Raw genomic sequence first — 21484 nt, forward strand, 5'->3', positions numbered from 1 at the left:
CACAAAGAGTGATGGATTGAAAGGGGTTAACTGAAGCTGTTTGTTCAGTGATTGTAATTTATGTCAGTCTCCACAGGTTAACTGAATATGTTTGTTCAGTGACTGTAATTAATGTCAGTCTCCACGGGTTAACTGAATCTGTTTGTTCAGTGACTGTAATTAATGTCAGTCTCCACGGGTTAACTGAAGCTGTTTGTTCAGTGATTGTAATTAATGTCAGTCTCCATGGGTTAACTGAATATGTTTGTTCAGTGACTGTAATTAATGTCAGTCTCCACGGGTTAACTGAATCTGTTTGTTCAGTGATTGTAATTAATGTCAGTCTCCACGGGTTAACTGAAGCTGTTTTTTCAGTGATTGTAATTAATGTCAGTCTCCACGGGTTAACTGAACATGTTTGTTCAGTGACTGTAATTAATGTCAGTCTCCACAGGTTACCTGAATATGTTTGTTCAGTGACTGTAATTAATGTCAGTCTCCACAGGTTACCTGAATATATTTGTTCAGTGACTGTGAATAATGTCAGTCTCAATGGACCCTAATTGTATCAGTGCAGTTTTGCCCTCTTCTATTAATAAGGGACTCCTTTCAATGTGTTATCCCATAGTATCAGAGAGAGCATCACCTCTGGCACTAACAGGGATCAGCGCACTGCTCCACCAGCAGAGAGTCGGAATCTGAGAACAGTCGATTGGAATGTTACAACAATGGGTTGGAACCTGAGAACAGTAGATTGGAATGTTAAAACAATGGGCAGGATTTACATCTGGGAGTTTGACTATCTTTCAAATTATTATGATAGAATATCATTAGAGGATCGAATCTATTTAGCACTTGTGATTATTCAACACTTTTACTATCCCCTCCTCGCTGCTGTTGGTGTTCCTGGTAAGTCTCTTTCTCCAGCTGTTAATGCTATAGACCAGGTTTAACTGCATTACTGTTCTTGTCATTCACTCTCCCCTCCTCGCTGCTGTTGTTGTTCCGGGTAAGTCACTGTATCCAACTATTAACTCTGCAAACCTTTGCTAACTGTATTACTGTTCTGGTAATGTACTCTCCCCTCTTTGCTGCTGTTGCTGTCACTGTTATATCGAGAAAATAGATCTGTAATTCTCGGAATTAGCAGTCCTGCCGACCGCCACCTCCACAATATCGCCTGTCTCTGCACCGCCTTAAAACTTCCGCTGCATAAACCCTCATCCTTGGTGCATTTGTTAAATCCAGACTCGACTATTCCAATGCTCCCCTGACTGGCCTCCCAGTTAGAAGCCTCCATAAACTAGAGCTCATCTACAATTCTGCTGCCCTTATCCTACACACATCATGTCACATTCATTCATCACCCGCTCGCTGAACAACATTTGCTCCCAATCCGGCAATGCCTTAATCTTATTATTCTACTGTTTTTTTTCAAATCCCACCATGACCTCACCCCTCCCATTCCCCAGCTCTTTTCCCATAGTGTTGCAAATTTTTCCCCTTCATGTACTTATCCAATTCCGCATTTAAAGTTATTTTTTTTCCCTCTGTACCACTCCCAGTCTTTCTGTCTCTATTTGTATTTCTCTCATTCGCTCTTTCTCATTGTCCCCCTCTTCTCTCTCTCTGTGCCTCCTGCTCATAAAATCATAGAATGGCACAGCACAGAAGGAGACCATTCGGCCTATCATGTCCATGCCATCTCTTTGAAAGAGATATCTACTGGGTCCTACTGTTTAGCCAGAGCCCTGTAAAGATTTCGCCTTCAACTAATTATCCAATTCCCTTTCAAAAGTTACTATTGAACCGGTTTCCAACACGTTCTCAGTCAGTGCATTCCAGATCACAAAAACTCACTGTGTAAAGGAAATTCACCTCACCTCTCCCCCGGTTATTTTGCCAATTGCCTTAAATCTGTGCCCTCTGGTTACCCACCATTCTGCCACTGGAGACAGTTTCGGCTCAGTTACTCTATCAAAACCCATCATGATTTTGAACATCTATATTAAATCTCCCCTTATGGGACAGGACAAAGATAGACCAGGTGTAAAAGTTCTCAATTGCGGAAAGGCTAATTTGTATTCAGCAGACATGAGATTTAGCAAAAGTGGACTGAAAACAGCTACTTGAAGGGGTATCAGTTTCAGTGCCGTGGGAAGCATTCAAGGAGGAGATATTGAGTGTTCAGTGCAACTATGTTGTCACAAAGAAATAGGATGTGACCCCCAATTCTAGATTCCCCTGGATATCATTAACATACAGGGTAGTATGAGCAGTAAATTGTAATCTTTTGACAGATACCCAGAGCTCAGTATTACAGAAAGCCAAGAGGGGTATAGAAAGTGCAGGATTCAAGTTATAAAAGAAATTACGAAGGCAAAGAGAGGGCACGAAAATATATTGGCAAGTAAAATCTAGGAAAACACAAAGAGGCTTTATAAATGCATAACTCGCAAGAGGACAACTAAGGATACAGTTGGGCCTATTAGTGAACAAAAAGTTAACCACAGTGTGGAGGCAGAAGATGTTTTGTAAGGTTCTTAATGTATACTTTGAGTCTGTCTTCAGAGGATAGAGGGACAATGCAGACATTGTAGTTAAGGAGGAGAGTGAAATTTTAGATGAGCTCAACACAGCGAGAGAGGAAATATTAAGGGGATTAGCATCTTTGTAATTAGATAAATCACGAGGCCCGGATGTAATGTATCCCAGGCTGGTAAGAAAGCTAATGGAGGAGATAGCAGTGGCTCAGACCATCATGTTTCGACAGTCTCTGGCTACTGGTGTGGCCCCAGAGGACTCCGAAAGTTGTACCTCTGTTTAAAAAGGGAAAACGGGTTAGACCAAACAATTACAGGCTAGTCAGCCTAACCTCGTTGGTGGAAAAAGGGTTAGAAAAGTTCTGAGGGATATTATAAATCGGCATTTAGAAAGGCACAGATTAACCAAGGACAGTCAGCATGGCTTTGTAAAGGGACGGTTGTGTCTGACTAACTTGATTGAATTTTTTAGGAGGGTTGATGAGGGTAATGTATTTTACGTCGTCCACATAGATATTAGCAAGGCCTTTGAGAAGGTCCAACATGAGAGGTTGGTCAAAAAGTAAAAGCCCATGGGATCCAAGTGTAAGTGGCAAGTTGGATCTAAAATTGTCTCAGTGGCAGGAAGCAAAATTTAATGGGAGATGGGTGTATCTGTGACTGGAAGTCTGTTTCCAGCTGGGTTCCACAGGGCTCAGTACTTGGTCCCCTGCTCTTTGCGGTATATATTAATCATTTAGACTTCAATGTTGAGGCCATGATTAAGAAGTTTGCTGATGATACATAAGTTGGCCTTGTGTTTGATAGTGAGGTAGAAAGCTTTAAGTTGCAGGAAGATATTAATGATGTGGTCAGGTGGGCAGAAATGTGGCATGGACTTCAATCCATTGACGTGTGAGGTAATGCATTTGGGGAGGGCTAAAAACAAAAGGGAATAAACAATAAGTGGCAGGATACTGAAATGTAGAGGAACAAATGGACTTTGGACCGCATGTCTGCAGATCCCTGAAAGTAGAGGACATGTTGATAGGGTAGTTGAGAAGGCCTATGGCATACTTTGCTATATTAGCCTGGGCATAGAACATAAGAGCAGGGAGGTTATACTTGAACTGTATTAAACACTAGTTAGGCCACAGCTAGAGAACTGGGTACAGTTCTGGTCACCACATTACAGAAAATATGTGATTGTATTAGTGACATTCAGTGAAGATTTACGAGGATGTTGCGTGGGCTGGGGTACTTTAGCTATGAGGAAAGATAGGATAGGCTGGGGTTGTTTACTTTAGAACAGAGGAGGCAGAGGGAAGACTTAATTCAGGTGTATAAAATTATGAGGAGCCGAGATAGAGTGGATAGGAAGCATCTATTTCCATTAACAGAGAAATCAATAACCAGGGGCATAGATTTAATGTAATTGGTAGAAGGACTAGAGTGGGGATGAGGAGAACGGTTTTCACAGAGAGGGAGATGGGGTTCGGGAACTGACTGCCTGAAAGGATGGTAGAGGCAGAAACCCTCTTTATATTTAAAACGTACTTGTAGATGCACTTGAAGTGCTGTAACCTACAGGGCTACGGACCAAGAGCTGGAAAGTGGGATTAGGCTGGATAGATCTTTTTCATTCGTCGTACACATGATAAGCCGAATGCTCTCCTTCTGTGTCGTAAATAACTATGATTCTATAAATCTATTATTCTTAACCTTCGCTGCTGTAAAAAGAACAATCCCAGCCTCTCCAGTCTCTCTACGTAACTGAAGTCCCAGATCCCTGCCACCATTCTGGTAAATCTCCTGAACACCTTCTCTAATCCTTTTCATGCTTGCCCAAGAAAGTGTTCAGAATTTGGCACAATATTCCAGATAGGGCCTAGCCAATGATTTATAAAACGTTAGCATTTCATCCTGCATTTTGTTACTCTGATTCTGTTTGTAAAGCCAAGGACTCCATATGCTATATTAACAGCCATTCCAACTGGTCCTGCCACCTTCAAAGAAATGTGTAAGTACGCCCAAGGCCTCTCTGATCATGCACCTCTTTTAAAATTGTACAGTTTGCTTCCTAACTACATGTATCTCCTCACCCTTCTCTTTATTAAATTGTATCTGCATGCGCCTGCCCATTTTACCAGTCTCTCTGTGTCCTCCTGAAGTCTGTTACTACCCTTCTGACTGTTTATTAACATTTACGTATTTAAAATTATGTGCTGTATACCCAAGTCCATGGCACTGATATACATGAAAGGAGCAATGGTCCTAATACCGACCCATGGGGAACACCAATGTAGACTGAGTCTGAAAAACAACCGTTTACCACTACTCTCTGCTTTGTGACTCTTAGCCAATTGGTAAAAGAAACAGGGAGCCGATGAGAAGAACTTGGTCACGCAGTGAGATTTTATGATCTGGAATGAACTCAAAGTCTGGTGGATGCAGATTCAGTAGACTCAGGTCGTAGCACTCTCGGCTCTGAGTCAGAAGTTTGTGGGTTCAAGTTCCACTCCAGTGACTTGAGTACAAATATCTAGGCTAACACGGCAGTGCCGAACTGAGGGATCGCTGCACTGTCAGAGGGGCATACTGAGGGAGATCATCACTGTCAGAGGGGCAGTATTGAGCAATCGCATCAGTGTCAGAGAGGCAGTACTGAGGGAGTGCATCACTGTCAGAGGGGCAGTAATGAGGGATCGCATCAGTGTCAGAGGGGCAGTACTGAGGGAGTGCATCAGTGTCAGAGGGGCAGTAATGAGGGATCGCATCAGTGTCAGAAGGGCAGTAATGAGGGATCACATCAGTGTCAGAGGGGCAGTAATGAGGGAGCGCACCACTGTCAGAGGAGCAGTAATGAGGGAGCGCATCACTGTCAGAGTGGCATACTGAGGGAAATCATCAGTGACAGAGGGGCAGTAATGAGGGATCGCATCACTGTCAGAGGGGCAGTAATGAGGGATCGCATCAGTGTCAGAGGGGCAGTACTGAGGGAATGCATCAATGTCAGCAGGGCAATACTGAGAGATCACTGCTCTGTCAGAGCCAATTTGCTGATGATACAAAGATAGGTGGGAAAGCAAGTTGTGAAGAGGACACAAGGGGTCTGGAAAGGGATATAGACAGGCTGAGTGAGTGGGAAAACATTTGGCAGAAGGAGTTTAATTTGGGAAAGTGTGAGGTTATCCACTTTGGTAGGAAAAATAAAACAGCAAATTATTATCTAAATGGAGAGAGATTACAAAATGTAGCAGTACAGAGGGTCCTGGGGGTCCTTGAGCAGAAAACGTTAGCAAGCAGGTACGGAAATTAATCAGGAATGCAAATGTAATGTTTGCCTATATTGCAAGGGGGTTGTTGTATAAAAGCAGGGAGGTCCTGGTGAGACCACACCTGGAGTACTGCGTACAGTTGGAGTTTAGAAAAATGAGAGGTGATCTTATTGAAACATATAAGTCAGTGAGGGGGCTCGACAAGGCAGATGCAGAGAATATGTTTCCCCTCTAGGGGGCATATATAACTAGGGGGCATAGTTTCACATGAAGGGGTCGCCCACTTAAAACTGAGATGAGGAAAATGTCTTCTTTGCGGGTCGTAAATCTGTGGAAATTTCTGCCCCAGAGAGTTGTGGAGGCTGAGTCATTGAATATATTTAAGGTGGAGATAGACAGATATTTGAAAAATAAGGGAGTGAAACATTATGGGGAGCAGGCAGGGATATGGAGCTGAGCCCAAGAACAGAACAGCCATGATCTAATTTAATGGTGCAGCAGGCTCGAGGGGCCAAATGGCCTACTCCTGCTCCTATTTCTTATGTACTTATGACAGCTGGAGTGTGGTCTCAGGGTGAAGGCGAGACTTATTCTCCACAAATATTGTGCAGTGTTCAGTTCTACAAATGTCATGGACAGATATATATGTGATCGGTAGGTTGGGGAGGACGATGTCAAGCAACCTATTCTCCCATGTTGGTTCTCCCACTACCTGCTGCAATCCCAGTCTGGCAGCTGTGTTCTTCAGTGCTCGGTTAATGCTGGTAATTCCGAGCCACTCTTGGTGATGGCCATTGAAATTTCCCCCCTCCCGACCTAGAGTATAATTTGTATCCTTTCTGCTCTGGGTGCTCCTATCAACTGGTGTGCAGAATGAAGATTTGTCGATTCATCAGCTGAGAAGAGTGGCATGTGGTAAACAACTGGAAGTTACCTTGTTCATGTCTGACTGGAAGCCATGAGACTTCATTATATCCTTAGGCAATGTTGAGAACACGCAGGGTCTTGCCCACATGACTGTATAACACTGTGCCCCCACCTCTGGTGGGCCTGTGCTGCCAGTGGAACAGGACACATTTTGGGATGGTGATGGAGTATTCGGGATATTGACTGATAGTTATGCTTCTGTGATTATGACTATGCGAGAAATTAACGTTTCTTTAAAATTTATTCACATTGGTTAATATTTTTAACATTTCCCTTTGATTCCTTGGTATCAACCCTTTGCTCCTTTTAATTATTCTTCCCCTCGGTAAAACACCATGATCTGGCTCTCTGGGTAAGTTCAATCTTTACAAACATGTTGTTCTTGTTCTTGTTTCAGGCAATAGAGAAATGATCTGCTGTCAGAGTTGGAGTGGAGTGGAGGCTTAATGTGTAAAGCTTACCATCCCACTCTGACCTCTCTGCCCTCTGCCTCTTACAACAGCACCTCATCTTTCAATTAGGCACTTTACAGCATTCTGGACTCAACACTGATTTCAAGAATTTCAGATCATATCCTCCACCCCTCTTTTTTCAGGTGGCAGCTGTTAATGGTTTTGCCTTACCCATTTGCAACATTTACCCAGTACTGACTCACACCCTATCACAGACCGTCCCTTTCATTCTTCCCTCCCCCTACTCCACTTCCCCTGCCTCTGCACCTGTTTACTACCTGTTACGTCTCAAAATTTGTTCAGTTCTGACGAAGGGTCATTGACCTAAAACGTTAACTCTGTTTCTCTCTCCACAATGCTGCCTGACATGAGTGTTTACAGCATTTTCTGTTGTTATTTCAGATTTCCAGCATCTGCATTATTTTGCTATTTTAATTCTAAGACAAAGGAAAAAGAAAGACTTACATTTATATAGCGCCTTTCACGTCCACCCGACGGCTCAAAGTGCTTTACAGCCAATGAATACTTTTGGAGTGTAGTCACTTATGTATTGTGAGAAACACAGCAGGCAATTTGCGCACAGCAAGTTCCCACAAACAGCACTGTGATAATGATCAGATAATCTGTTTTTGTTAGGTTGATTGAGGGATAAACAATGGCCAGGACACCGGGGTGTAATGGGGTCTTTTACATCCACCTGAGAGAGCAGACTGGGCCTCGGTTTAACGTCTCTTTGGAAATACAGCACCTCCGACAGTGCAGTACCTCCTCAATAATTCACTGGAGTGTCAGCCTGGAATTATGGGCTCAGGTCTTTGGTGAGGGACTTGAAACCCACAACCTTCTGACTGAGAGGCTAGTGTGCTACTAACTGAGCCACAGCTGGCACTGTCAGATAGGTTTAGAGTGCATGTGTGTAAACGCACTAAGTGTGGTAAAAAGCTTGGTGAGCTGCAGGCGCAAATAGCTATGTAGGAAAGTGATGTCATTGCGATAACAGAGACCAGGCTCTAAAGAGGGCAGGAGTGGGTACTAAATATTCCTGGATAAAGGATGTTTCAGAAAGATAGGGAAAGAAATGAGGTGGGGTAATGATAATTATTAAGGAGAATATTACAATGCTGGAGAGAGAGGATGCCCTGGAGGGATCAAGGACAGAATATATTTGGTTAGGTTTAAGAAACAATAGATTTACTATTACAGTACTAGGTTTATTCTATAGGCCACCAACTAGTGGGAAGGAGAAAATGGAGCAAATTTGCAGGGAAATTACAGAGAGATGGAAGAAATATAGAGTAGTAATAATGGGGGACTTCAGTTATCCTAAAATAGACTGGGATAGTAATAGTATAAACGGCAGAGAGGGGGACACATTTCTGAAGTGAGTTCAAGAGAACATTTTTGATTGGTGCATTTCTGTCCAAAACGGAAGGAGGCATTGCTGGATCTCGTTCTGGGGAATTGGTACGTGAAGTGGAACAAGTGTCAGTAAGGGAACATTTAGGGAATGGTGATCATTGTATCATAATGATTAGATTACCTGTGGAAAAGGACAGGGAGCAATCTAGAATAAAAATACTTAATTGAGGGAGGGACAATTTCAGCGGGTTGGGAACCGAGCTGGCCTGGGTAAATTGGAATCAAAGATTGGCCGGCAAAACTGTCATCGAACAATGTGCTGCCTTTAAGGAAGAGTTGATTCAGGTACAATTGAGGTAAATTCGCAAGAGGCGATTAGATAGGACAACCAAAGCCAGAACTCCCTGGATGACGAAAGAGATAGAGTAAGAGGAAACAGAAAAATGGGACGTTTGACATATGTCAACTTCAGAATACAGGTGAGAACCTGGCTGAATATAGAAGGTTCATAGAGGAAGTGAAAAGGGAAATAAGAGGGGCAAAGAGAGAGTATTAGAATAGTTTGGCAGCAAACATAAAATGGAATCCAAAGTCTTTTATCAGCATATAAATAGTAAACGAAGTGTAAGAGAAGGGGTGGGGCTGATTAAGGGCCAAAAAGGAAACATACGAATGGAGGCAGAGGGCATGGCTGAGATACTAAATGAATACTTTGCATCTGTCTTTACCAAGGAAGAAGCTGCTGCCAAAGGCAACTGAAAGAGGAGGTAGTTGAGATATTGGATGGGCTAAAAATTGATAAAGATGAGGTTATAGAAAGTCTGGCAGTACCATAAGTAGATAGGTCACCAGGAGCGGATGGGATGCATCCTCGGATGCTGAGGGAAGTAAGGGTGCAAATTTCGCAGGCACTGGCCATAATCTTCCAATCCTCCTTAGATATGGTGCGGTGCCAGATGACTGGAGAATTGCAAATGCTACACCCTTGTTCAAGGGTAAACCCAGCAATTACAGAGCAGTCAGTTTAACCTTGGTGTTTGGGAAGCTTTCAGAAACGATAATCTGGAACAAAATGAGCAGTGACTTGGACAAGTGCGGATTAATTGAGGAAAGCCAGCACGGCTTTGTCAAAGGCAAATCGTGTTTAACTAACTTGATCGAGTTTTTTCATGAGATGACAGAGAGGGTTGATGAGCTCAATACGGTTGATGTGGTGTACATGGATTTCCAAATGACGTGGCTAAAGTGCCACATAATAGGCTTGCAAGCAAAGCTAAAGCTCATGGAATAAAAGGGAGAGTGGTAGCAGGGATACGGATTTTGCTAAGTGACAAGAAACAGAGAGAACTGGAGAATGATTGTTTTTCGGACTGGAGGAAGGTATACAGTGGTGTTCGCCAGGGGACGGTACTAGGACCACTGCTTCTCTTGATATATATTAAAGACTTGTACCTGGCTGTAGAGCAAACAATTTCAAAATTTGCAGATGAAACAAAAGTTGGAAGTATCGTGAACAGTGAGGCATATACTGATAGACTTGAAGAGGACATAGACATGCTGGTGGAATGGGCGGACACGTGGCAGATGAAATTTAATGATAGTATTTGGTAGGAAGAATGAGGAGAGACAATATAAACTAAAGGGTACATTTCTAAAAGGAGTGCATGAGCAGAGAGGCCTGGGGGTATATGTACACAAATCGATGAAGTTTGCAGGGCAGGTTGCAAAAGTGTTTAATAAAGCATATGGGTTCCTGGGCTTCAGAAATAGAGACATAGAGTACAGAAACAAGGAAGTTATGATGATTCTATATAAAACACTGGAGTATCGGCCTCAACTGGAGTATTGTGTCCAACTCTGGGCACTGCACTTTAGGTAGGATTTGAAGTCCTTAGAGCAGGTGCAGACATTATTTGCGAGAATGATTCCAGGAAAGAGGGTCTTCAGTTACGAGGATAGACTGGAGAAGCTGGGGTTGTTATCTTTAGAGCAGAGAAGGTTCAGAGGAGTTGTGATAGAGGTGTTCAAAATCATGAGGTGTCTGGACAGAGAAGAGAGAGATAAACTGTTCCCATTGTTGGTAAGGTCACGAATCAGAGGACACAGATTTAAGGTGATTGGCAGAATATCCAATGGACACATAGGAAAAAACTTTTTTTGTGCAGCGAGTGCTGCCATACAGGGTGGTGGAGGCAGAATCAATCGTGTCTTTCAAAAGGGAATTGGATAAGGACTTGAAGGAAAAACAATCGAAGGAATATAGGTGAAAGTGGGACTTGCTGAAGTGCTCTTGCAGAGAGCAGGCACGGGCTCGACGGGCCGAATGGCCTCCTTCTGCGTTGTAACAATTCTATCTTTTAAGAAAGAAAGACTTGCATTGATATAAAACCTTTCACGACCACCGGACTTCTCAAAGCACTTTACAGCCAATGAATTACTTTAGAAGTCTAGTCACTGTTGTAATGTGGGAAATGCGGTAGTGAACTTGTGCACAGCAAGCTCCCACAAACGGCAATGTGCCAATGACAAGATAATCTGTTTCTGTTATGTTCATTGTGGGATTAATATTGTCCATGACACCGGGAATAACTCCCCCGCTCTTCATCGAAAAATGGCCGTGGGATCTTTTACATCCACTGAGAGTGCAGACAGGGCCTCTGTTTAACGTCTGATTCAAAAGACGGCACCTCCGACAGTGCAGCACTCCACGAGAGTGTCAGCCTAGATTTATGTGCTACAAGTCTCGGGAGTGGAACTTGAACTCACAACCTTCTGAGTCAGAAACGAGTGCGCTGCCCACTGAGCCACAGCTGACACATTATTCCTTCCTATTTCTGTCATTTTCTCGTCTTTTCTCCTCAGATTTAGATCAATACAGGGAGAGAAACTCACTTCTCTCTGTTCTGTCCTCAGTTGTTTTGGACTGTACAGGAATCAAGGAATATGAGGATGAGGTGGCTGGGGGTGGAATGTGGATTTGAGGTCGAAGATCAGCCATGATATCATTCATGAAGGGCTCCTGCTCCGAATTCTTATGTTTTGATGTTTATGGGCGGGTGAAATATTGCGTATTCGCTCACATTTAATTAAAAACTGTACAATAAGGGGAGCTAGATTGTGTTGCAGTAAAGCGTTGTCATGACAATGGTTCAATGTGTCTGTTTGTTCAATGACTGTAATTAATGCCAGTTACAGTGAGGCCTAGTGATGTCACTCCGGGATTTCCCTCTGCTCTAAATAAGGAGCTCCCTTCACTGTCAGCGCGCTGCCTCCAGCACAAAGACCACCAGACACTGACAGAAGGGAAGGCATGGATTGAGATGGTGTGTTGGATATTAGGAATATGTAATGATATACAAAATATGTACTATTACTTCCTCACTGCTGTTGGTGTTCTTAGTAAGGATTTATGTCCAGTTATTAATTCTAAATAATGGAGAGGCCCAGAGAACGAGCTGGGCACTGCAGTGACGAGGCATCGGTGGCTCTGGTCGGCGCTGTTGAAGGACGATGGGCATGCTGTTCCCTGAGAGTGGCAGGCGGCTATTGCCCCGGGAGTTTAGAAGGGTGTGGAGGGAGGTGGGTCAGCATGTCACCTCGGGGAGCCTGATGCCAAGGACCCACACCCAATGTCGGTAGAATTTCAACGACCTCAGTCGTGTGATCAGGGTGAGTACCTGCTTTTCAATACCTCTACATCCCTCCATCTCAACTTCACTCTGTGCCCAGAGGGTTTACAAACACAAATGCCCAACACTCATCCAAGACCTATGGCCATCCCATAAAATACACAAGCACATCCCACACCTTGCACAAAATAACGGCTATTCAACTGTGGCAGGCACATCTGCCAAACACATGGCTGCCCACAACAACGGTTATTCAACTATGGTAGGCACATCTGCCAAACACATGGCTGCCCACAATAATGACAGGCTAAGTGATTGGACACAAATTTGGCAGATGGAATATAATGTTGGAAAGTGTGAGGTTATGCACTTTGGCAGAAAAAATCAAAGAGCAAGTTACTTTCTAAATGGAGAGAAACTGCAAAGTGCTACAGTACAAAGGGATCTGGGGGTCCTGGTGCATGAAACACAGAAGGTTAGTATGCAGGTGAAGCAGGTGATCAGGAAGGCCAATGGAATCTTGGCTTTTATTGCAAGGGGGATGGAGTGTAAAAGCAGGGAAGTCTTGCTTCAGTTATACAGGGTACTGGTGAGGCCAAACATGGAATACTGCGTACATTTTTGATTTCCATCTTTAAGAAAAGATATACTTGCTCTCGAGGCAGTTCAGAGAATGTTCACTCGGTTGATTCCGGAGATGAGGGGGTTGACTTATGAGGAAAGGTTGAGTAGGTTGGGCCTCTACTCATTAGAATTCAGAAGAATGAGAGGCGATCTTATCGAAGCATATAACATTGTGAGGGGGCTTGATCGGGTGGATGCGGGGAGGATGTTCCCACTGATGGGTGAGACTAGAACTAGGGGGCTTAATCTTAGAATAAGGGGATGCCGTTTCAAAACTGAGATGAGGCGAAACTTCTTCACTCAGAGGGTAGTAACTGTATGGAATTTGCTACCTCAGAGAGCTGTGGAAGCTGCGACATTAAATACATTTAAAACGGAGATAGACAGTTTCCTAGCTGATAATGGCATTATGGGTTACGGGGAGCGGGCAGGGAAGTGGACGTGCGTCTATGTTCGGATCAGCCATGATCCTATTGAATGGCGGAGCAGGCCCGAGGGGCCGTATGGCCTACTCCTGCTTCTACTTCTTATTATGCTCTTATGCCTATTAGTAGTGCTAGGCACATCTGCCAAACACCTGGCTGCAAATAATAATGGCTATTTAACTATGCCAGCCACATTTGCCAAATGCATGGCTGCACACAATAACAGCTATTCAACAATGGTAGGCACATCTGACGAACAAATGCCTGCACAAAATAATCGCTAGTCAACTATGGCAGGCCCATCTGCCAAATACATGGCTGCACACAATAACAGCTATTCAACTATTGTAGGCACATCTGCCAAACACATGGCTGGGGACTCCCTCATACGCTGTTCATTTTCTTGCAGGCCGAGCTCTCTCATAACAGACAGGAGCAGCAACGCACTGGAGGAGAACAGGCGGACTTACACCCCCTGACTGAGTTGGAGGACAGAATGCACAGGATCGTTGTCAGCCAGTTCCCAGGTGCCTTGGCCGCTGGAGTGGTCGACCCCCTTGGGAAAGCAATGGTATGTTCTTCAGCTTTCTCTCCTCTCTCATACCACATCCCCCTCACAGCACAAGCCTTCTGCACTTTCAATCCAACTAACTGGCTCCAGTGCTTGCTCCCTTCCTGCCCCCCACCTCACGCTAAAGCCACACTTTGTTCGCTATCTGAAAGCAGGATGGCACATCAGCTGACCAGTCTGTCCCTCAGCCTGCCAGTGGCAGCGACGCACCAGACGAGGAGGAAGAGGAAGCTGGAGCCTCACCGCCTGTGTCTCCCGAGGGTGACACACCAGACACTGGGGCCAAGCCTTCCCTGAAGGGGAGCAGGGTGTTTCTGTCTGATGAAAGAGAAGCTCCTGGACCCAGCGGGCTGCAGCAATGCCATAGGGGTGGGAAGCTCAGGGGCCATCTACCCAGTGGGTGAGTAGGCACCCGAGTTCTGCTGCACAGAACTTGGATGAGGATCTCGACATTGCGGCCATGAATACCCAGGTCTTGTGCATGCACACTGAGTTAGTGGTTGCAAAGGCAAGGGTGCCCGACAGCATGGATGCATTGTCTAGGAGCGTGGAGGTGTCTGCCGCTAGTACAGCTTTCATCCATGCGCAAACCCGCGAACCAATCCTTGCCTCATTGCAGAGAATGGTTCAATTGCAGGGGACTCTGGTGAACCAGACCCACGTGTAATGGGTGAGGAGGCAGGATTCATTGCAGCACAGGCCAACACAATGCAACGGCTTAATGCTGCAATTGAGTCATTGGCTTGTGACATCCTGTCTCAGACTGCTCTCATGCAATCTCAGTTTGATGAAACGCAAGCACTGACTGCAGCCATCCTCGCTGGGTCACCCTCAGTCCCCCGGGAATCTCTCAGTACCACAGCAGATTGCTCCAGATGCTAAGGTTCTTCACCGGGGGAGTGGCAGCGTGTCGCTCGAGCAGGAAGATGCTGTCCTCTCTCAGGATTACAGCATTCCTGCTCGCACCACTGTCACTTCCACATTACACTTGGCATGACCTGCAAAACAGCCAGCCAAGACTGCTGCCACCCATGCAGTGTTGGTGCAGTCTACAGCCGGGCCCTCCGCACAGATCTAATCGAGGGCGTCCTTCCAGGCAATGTCTGGATCCAGCATTCAGCAGCCTTCCACCAGCCTTGCTGCAGCCACTGTGGCCACATTAAGAGGAGCAGTAGTGTGAGTAGGGGGGAAGTGCGCAGGGGATCGAAATCACCCTCGAAGGCCCAACAGAACAATCTGTATATAAATCGGGGGAATGCTTGTGGGCAAAGTTCGTGGTTATTGTTATTATATCTGCTGATTGTTTTGCTGTTTACCTCCATGTTGCGCGAACAAGTTTTGTTAGTTCTTGATTTGTTGGGTTTGTTTCTAATTGTTTTGTCCTGAATAAATGACACAGAGTTTGCAACGTAAATATTTTTTTTTATTGTTACTTTACATTTTTATGAATTGACTCATTGCAGCTTTGCGCTGAAACAGGGGGTGCAGGATGCTTTCATTGATCTGCTTCTTCATCCCAGAAGCCATCTTCTCAGTAACGTATTAGAATTGGTGTCTTATGAGCTGTTCAGGGACGGCCCTTGCAGTGGCAAAATTGTTCGCCTCCCTCCCACGTTGGTGCTGCTGATCTTCCTCTTCATCCTCCTCCTCCTCTTCTCCATCTTCATCCTCCTCCTCAGGTTGTACACCAATCCCTGGTGGCAATAGCTGGGCCCTCATGATTGCAATGTTATGAAGCATGCAGCACACAACAATAAAGAGGGAGACTCGCTCGGGCGAATACTGCAGGGCTCCTCCTGAGTGATCCAGACACCGGAACCATTGTTTCAAGAAGCTGACCGTCTGCTCTATGAGGTTCCTGGTGGCGCTACGGCTCTCATTGTATTGCAGCTCGACAGGGGTGTTGGGGTTACAGAGCGGTGTCATCAGCCAGGTGCAGAGTGGATAACCCGTGTCCCCGAGGAGCCATCCACTAGGTTGACACGGTGCTTGGAAGAAATCTGGAACACCAGACTGGCGCAGGATATAAGTATCATGGCTGCTGCCAGGATAGCGGGCATTGACGGCGAATATGAGCTGTCTGTGGTCACAGGCCAACTGGAAATTCAGAGAGTGGCAGCCCTTATGGTTTCAGAAGACCTCTGCATTCTTATGAGGAGCCCACAATGCCACATGCCTGCATTCAATGGCATCCTGTACCATGGGGAAGCCCACTATCCTCGCAAAGCCACATTCATGCTCTTTGTCCTGGTACACGGGCAGAGAGCTACTGGCGTCTCCAATTCTACAAAGACTTTGTCACCTCCTGGATGCAAAAATGAAAAGCGAACTGGGAGATATTTGCTATATCCCCAGTAGAAGCCTGAAAGGTACCGCTGTCTTAGAAATTCAGAGCCACTGTCACCTTCACAGCCACCGACAGAGATGTTCTGGTCCTGAGCTGAGGCTGCAGATTTGGTTGCAGGAGGTGGCGGAGCTCAGTGACCAGCTCCTCGCTGAAGCACAGCCTTTGGAAACACTGCTCCTCAGACAAATGGATATAGGAGGAGAATTACTCCCTGAATACCCTGGGAGAGTGAGGTCTCCTGTGCAGAGGCCTGATAGCCTTCCTCCTACTGGCCATGTTTGCCACTCTCTGTCTACACATCTGCTCCCTCCGAAGGTGAAGCTGGATGATGACGATGCCCCGAATTAGTGCGAACCCCATCGAACCTGGAAAGTGGTGCTGAGGACGCGAAACCCCTTCGGTCAGCGCCGAATCCCTCCAGACGTCTCTCTACCACTCAACCTGCATGGAGCAAATATTTTGCGGAAAATAAAAGGGATAAACGGCCGCCATTAAATAACTCTCTCTCAGCCCGTTCCCGACTTGAAAACGATCCACTCTATCACTCTCGCAGGCGCTAAGCCAGGGGACGTGACTCAATATATGGTCCAGGGCGTTGAATGCTTGCTTGATGTCATGATCTGTGGGGGCATGAGATCGTGCAAAATGACTGATCAATTTCGCAAGCAGTGTATAATAGCCGTGCAAAGGCGCTAAGCATCTAGCGCCCCCTGAAGGCGCTAACCAAATGATTTTTTCCCCGCATTTTTCACTGTGTTTGTCTCTATGTTGTTCTCCATCCCATCTACGCTGCTGCCAGCCATTGATTATGAAGGACATGTCGTGTTACCAAGATTCAAAAGTTCAGTATTGAACTCCAGCAAATTTATTGGCAGTGACTCTTTATTTAACGAATTTCAGTTTGCTGTCTACACTGAACATTAGTATCTGATCAGAAGAATGCTGTCTTGGTTTGGGAGACTTTTCACCGAACGGCGAAAGGCCATCGACCTGAAACGTTAACTTTGTTTCTCTGTCTCTCCACAGATACTGCTTAACACGATGAGTATTTCCACCATGTTCTGCTCTCATTTGAGATTTTCAGTATCTGCATTATTTTGCTTTGGTTTTCACCTGATGCTCAGTATGGCTACTTAGAGTCACAGGAACAAACCCTGGCAGATCACATCCACATCTTCAATTGCCTGAAATATCCGCTAATCATTCAGTTCCAGTCAGTGTCTCCTTTCCCACCCTCTCTAGGTCTGCATTAGTGGCACTGCTTCTGATGGTTAAACTAGGAATGCAAGGATAATTTACATTCTCACACGACGTTCATTCAGCCAGATTTGAATACATTTATTTCCAATCTTTGTTTTGAATTCACTATTAGCTCCGTTGCCCGTCTGTTACAGTTCAGTAGATCTGTCAGAGAGACCCAGAGTGATTCTCTATTGCCTCCTGCTGTACTTCAGGATTAACAATCCCTGCTGATTGGAGCTGAAGTAATGATGTTAAGAAAACCGTTTGATATCTTCTCGTCTAATATTCTCTAAACAAGATGGTAACAACAGGTGAAAAAGTACAAGAATAAATCTCTTCTATTTGTGTTCAGATATTTACACAGCAGTCGGCGGCATTTTGCCTGTGGGATAAATCGTCTGAATTCGATGCTGATAAATGCATTTATTGGGACATTACCTGGTCAATCATCACTATTGACTTTAATTCAGAGTCCATTCTTATTGATGAAATTTGCATGTTATTTGGAAAATCTTCCTTTCATTGAGCGACGTTTTGAGTATTTCAACAGAAATGTGGAAAACTCAATCTTCAAAATACTTCTGAGAGCACAGTTATCTTTATAACTGCAGTGCACTTGTATTTATTATCTCAGCATTGTCATATTACATCAGTACATTTTACATACAATTGCCTGTAATTATTGCATGCCTAGGTTGCTGTTGTATTCATTTTCAGTTGTAAATAGAATGGAAATTCTCAACAGGAACAGGAATCCAAGTGGGATTTCCCTCTCCCTAACACAGGGGCATGTAAGCGAACATCTCCGCTCCAAATGCTGACTGATCCCGAAACACGAAGTCTTCCTGAGAGGTTCTGGTCCTTTGTGTCTCTGGTATCTCGGGCGGTGCTTTTGTCTGTTGGGCTAAAGGTAGATGGATCATTTAATCTCTCATTGATCAAACATCTGTTATTTTCATGTGGTAGTCATTCCAATTTAATTTATTGATTCCACAATGTATTCCCGGTTATCCACACAATAAATCCTGTATTCAGCACCACAGGCAATAGAATTAGAGGAGTTGCAGATTCCTCCCCGAATTCCATCAAATTGCTGCTCTTGCTCCCAGCCTGATGTATAATTTCTGTTTATTTCCCTTCCTCACAGTGAACTTAGTGACGATTGTGATCCTGTCTCGGGGAAAGTGCGGTCTCTCCAAATGTGTCACTCGCTACCTGGTGGCCATGGCAACGGCGGATCTACTGGTCGTTATCCTCGACCTGATATTGAGGCACATTCCGATTGTTTATACGGATCAGTTTGATTTCGTGCGGTCCATCCCCGTGTGTAATATTCACGCCGTCTTGCTGTTCGCAGCCACAGACTGTTCTGTCTGGTTCACCGTCACTTTCACCTTTGATCGATTTGTGGCCATTTGTTGCCAGAAGCTAAAAACTAAATATTGCACCGAGAAAACGGCGGCTGTGGTTCTGGGAACAGTGACTGTGCTGAGTGGTTTAAAGAACATCACCTGGTATTTTATGTTCACAGATCGGTATTGGCTTTGGAACGAGCCCTGGTTTTGTGAGATCACAAAGGATTTTCAGTCTTCACTGGTCTGGGGAGCAATCGAGCTCCTCCATTATATTCTCACCCCGGGGGTCCCATTTGTGGTAATTCTGCTGCTCAATGCTGTCACCGTCAGACACATTTTAGTGTCCAGCAGAGTCCGCAGGAGACTCCGGGGTCCCAGCAGTGGGGAGAGTCCCAGAGACCCAGAGATGGAGAGCCGCAGAAAATCCATCATTTTACTGCTTGTTATCTCTGGCAATTTCATCCTGTTATGGGCAGTTTTTATGGTGTATTCTATATGGACCCGGATGTGGTGGTTGGGGTATGGGTCTGCATATCTACCGTATTGTGTACAGGAACTGGGATTCATGCTGCAGCTGCTGAGTTGCTGCACAAACACTGGGATTTACGCCATGACCCAGACTAAATTCAGAGAACAGTTGAAGATTGTGGGGAAATATCCCTTTACTCTGATTGTAAAATTCATTAAAAGGTGAGAAGAATCGGAGAATTTGCAGCCTGAGAGTTGAAATTTCCCTGGGCCTGATATTGTGGGGCCCCGCACAAAGACGGTGGCTCTGGTGCCACGCACAAAGATGGCGGCTCTGGTGCCCAGTTCAAAGAAGGCGGCTCTGCGATCCCGCACAAACGTGGCGGCTCTGGGGCTCAGCACAAAAATGGCGGCACTGGCGTCCCGCACAAATATGGTGGCTCTGGGGCCCGGTACAAAGATGGCAGCTCTGGGGCCCAGCACAAAGATGGCGGCACTGGAGTCCCGCACAAGGATGGCAGCTCTTGGGCCCAGCACAAAGATGGCGGCACTGGGGTCCCGCACAAAGATGGCGGCTCTGGTGCCCTGTACATAGATGGTGGCTCTGGGGCTGGGGCCCAGCACAATGATGGCGGCTCTGGGGCCCAGCACAAAGATGGCGGCACCAGAATCCCGCACAAATATGGCGGCTCTTGGGCCCAGCACAAATATGGCGGCACTGGGGTCCCGCACAAAGATGGCTGCTCTGGTGCCCAGTACAAAGATGGTGGCTCTGGGGCTGGGTCCCAGCACAATGATGGCGGCACTGGGGTCCCCGCACAAAGTTGGCGGCTCTGGGGACCCATGGAAAAATTGCGGCTCTGTGGTCTCGGAACAAAGATGGCGGCTCTGGGGCCCCGCAAAAAGATTACGGCTCTCGGACGCTGCACAAATATTGCGGCTGTCTCTCGGGACCTTGTCCTGGTGGCGGGAGGCAGGCGGGATTCCTGAGGGCAGCAGCAGCTGGAGCTCCAGTTTCCACGAGAGCGGGAGGTGAGTTGGAGCTGACCGACTTGGCCCAGCCCACAGGAGCCCAAACAGCCCAGCCCGGGGAGGAGAAGGCCCGCCACCAGGCCTTTATTAATCATTATAATCCTTTGTAATGCTTTCCATCATTACAGCACTTTACAGATCTATCTAACCCTTTGTAAATGATAATGACCATCAGTAAAACATTATGAAGCTTTTAAAATCATGATGAAGCTTAAGAAATCATTTTGATAATTCATTCTTGGGAGGTGGGCTTCGCTGGCAAAGCCAACACTTATTGCCCATCCCTAATTGCCATGGAGATGGTGGTGGTGAGCCGCCTGTGACAAGCGACTGTCTTGCTGAGCCATTTCAGTGGCCAGTTGAGAGTCAATCACATTGCAGTGAATCTGGAGTCACACTTCAGCCAGACCACGCAAGGACAGCAGATTTCCTGCCCTAAACAAGGTCATTAGTGAATCAGATGTATTTTTATGACAATCTGGTACTTTCTTAGCCACCATTACTGACACTAGCTTTTTATTTCAGATTTATTTAATTAATTGAATTAAAATTCTGCAGCTGGTGTGATTTGAATTCTGATTCATTTGTCCAGTCTTCTGGTTTACTAGACCAGCAACATAACCACTATGCTACTGTACCCTTCAAATATATCGCCGTTCCTTCAACATCACTGGGGCAAAAGTCTGAAATTCCTTCCATAACAGTATTGTGGGAGCACCTTCACCACACGGACTGCAGTGGCTCAAGATGAAGGCCAAACATTTTCTCATGGGTAACTAGGGAAGGGCAAGTGAACCGGCACTGACAGCATCACACATATCCTGACAACAAATACATAGACTAAATAAAATAGGATTAAAATCAATGAATTTGTAATTCATTGATTGAAACCAGAAGACGACTGTGATCAGAGTGGGGCATCAAGTACGCTAAACAAATTGAGAGCAACACTTGGCTCACCAATTATAAGGTTGTATGATTGATACTGCTCACACTATCCCAATTTACCTATATTTGAAAAGGTGCTTGACAAGGTATCAAATGTTACCAAAATTGAAGCCCATGGGATCGAAGTGGCAGACAACAGTGAATGGTGTGGGGTATATCAGGTTTACAGTGAGGGGTAAGGAACATATCAGAGAGTGTAACAGTGCGGGGTGTGAGGTTCATCAGACTGTTACAGTGGATGTGTGGGGTATATCAAAGTGTTACAGTGAGTCACGTGGGATATAAGAGAGTTAAAGTGAGGGGTGTGGGGTATATCAGAGTGTAAA

The 21484-nt window shown here is 45.4% G+C and overlaps 1 protein-coding gene across 1 annotated transcript; it reads left to right on the forward strand.

The window, feature by feature from the left end:
• The first annotated feature begins 629 nt into the window (after positions 1–629).
• On the forward strand, positions 630–19404 carry LOC147085684 (putative G protein-coupled receptor 139). Its single transcript, XM_085979115.1, has 2 exons — positions 630–888; positions 18503–19404. The coding sequence occupies exons 1-2, from the start codon at positions 708–710 to the stop codon at positions 19402–19404; spliced, it is 1083 nt and encodes a 360-aa protein (XP_085835241.1). The 5' UTR covers positions 630–707.
• Positions 19405–21484: the final 2080 nt, after the last annotated feature.

This window comes from Somniosus microcephalus, unplaced genomic scaffold (assembly GCF_052327205.1).
Source record: "Somniosus microcephalus isolate GS21.2 unplaced genomic scaffold, FLI_Smic_1.0 unresolved_chr8, whole genome shotgun sequence".
NCBI lineage: Eukaryota > Metazoa > Chordata > Chondrichthyes > Squaliformes > Somniosidae > Somniosus > Somniosus microcephalus.

Bases quoted from the DNA above. Each gene is read 5' to 3' on its own strand.
- LOC147085684 (XM_085979115.1), top strand. From the start codon at position 708: ATGGGTTGGAACCTGAGAACAGTAGATTGGAATGTTAAAACAATGGGC. The intron at 889-18,502 runs GTAAGTCTCTTT...CCTTCCTCACAG, and splicing joins CGCTGCTGTTGGTGTTCCTG to TGAACTTAGTGACGATTGTG.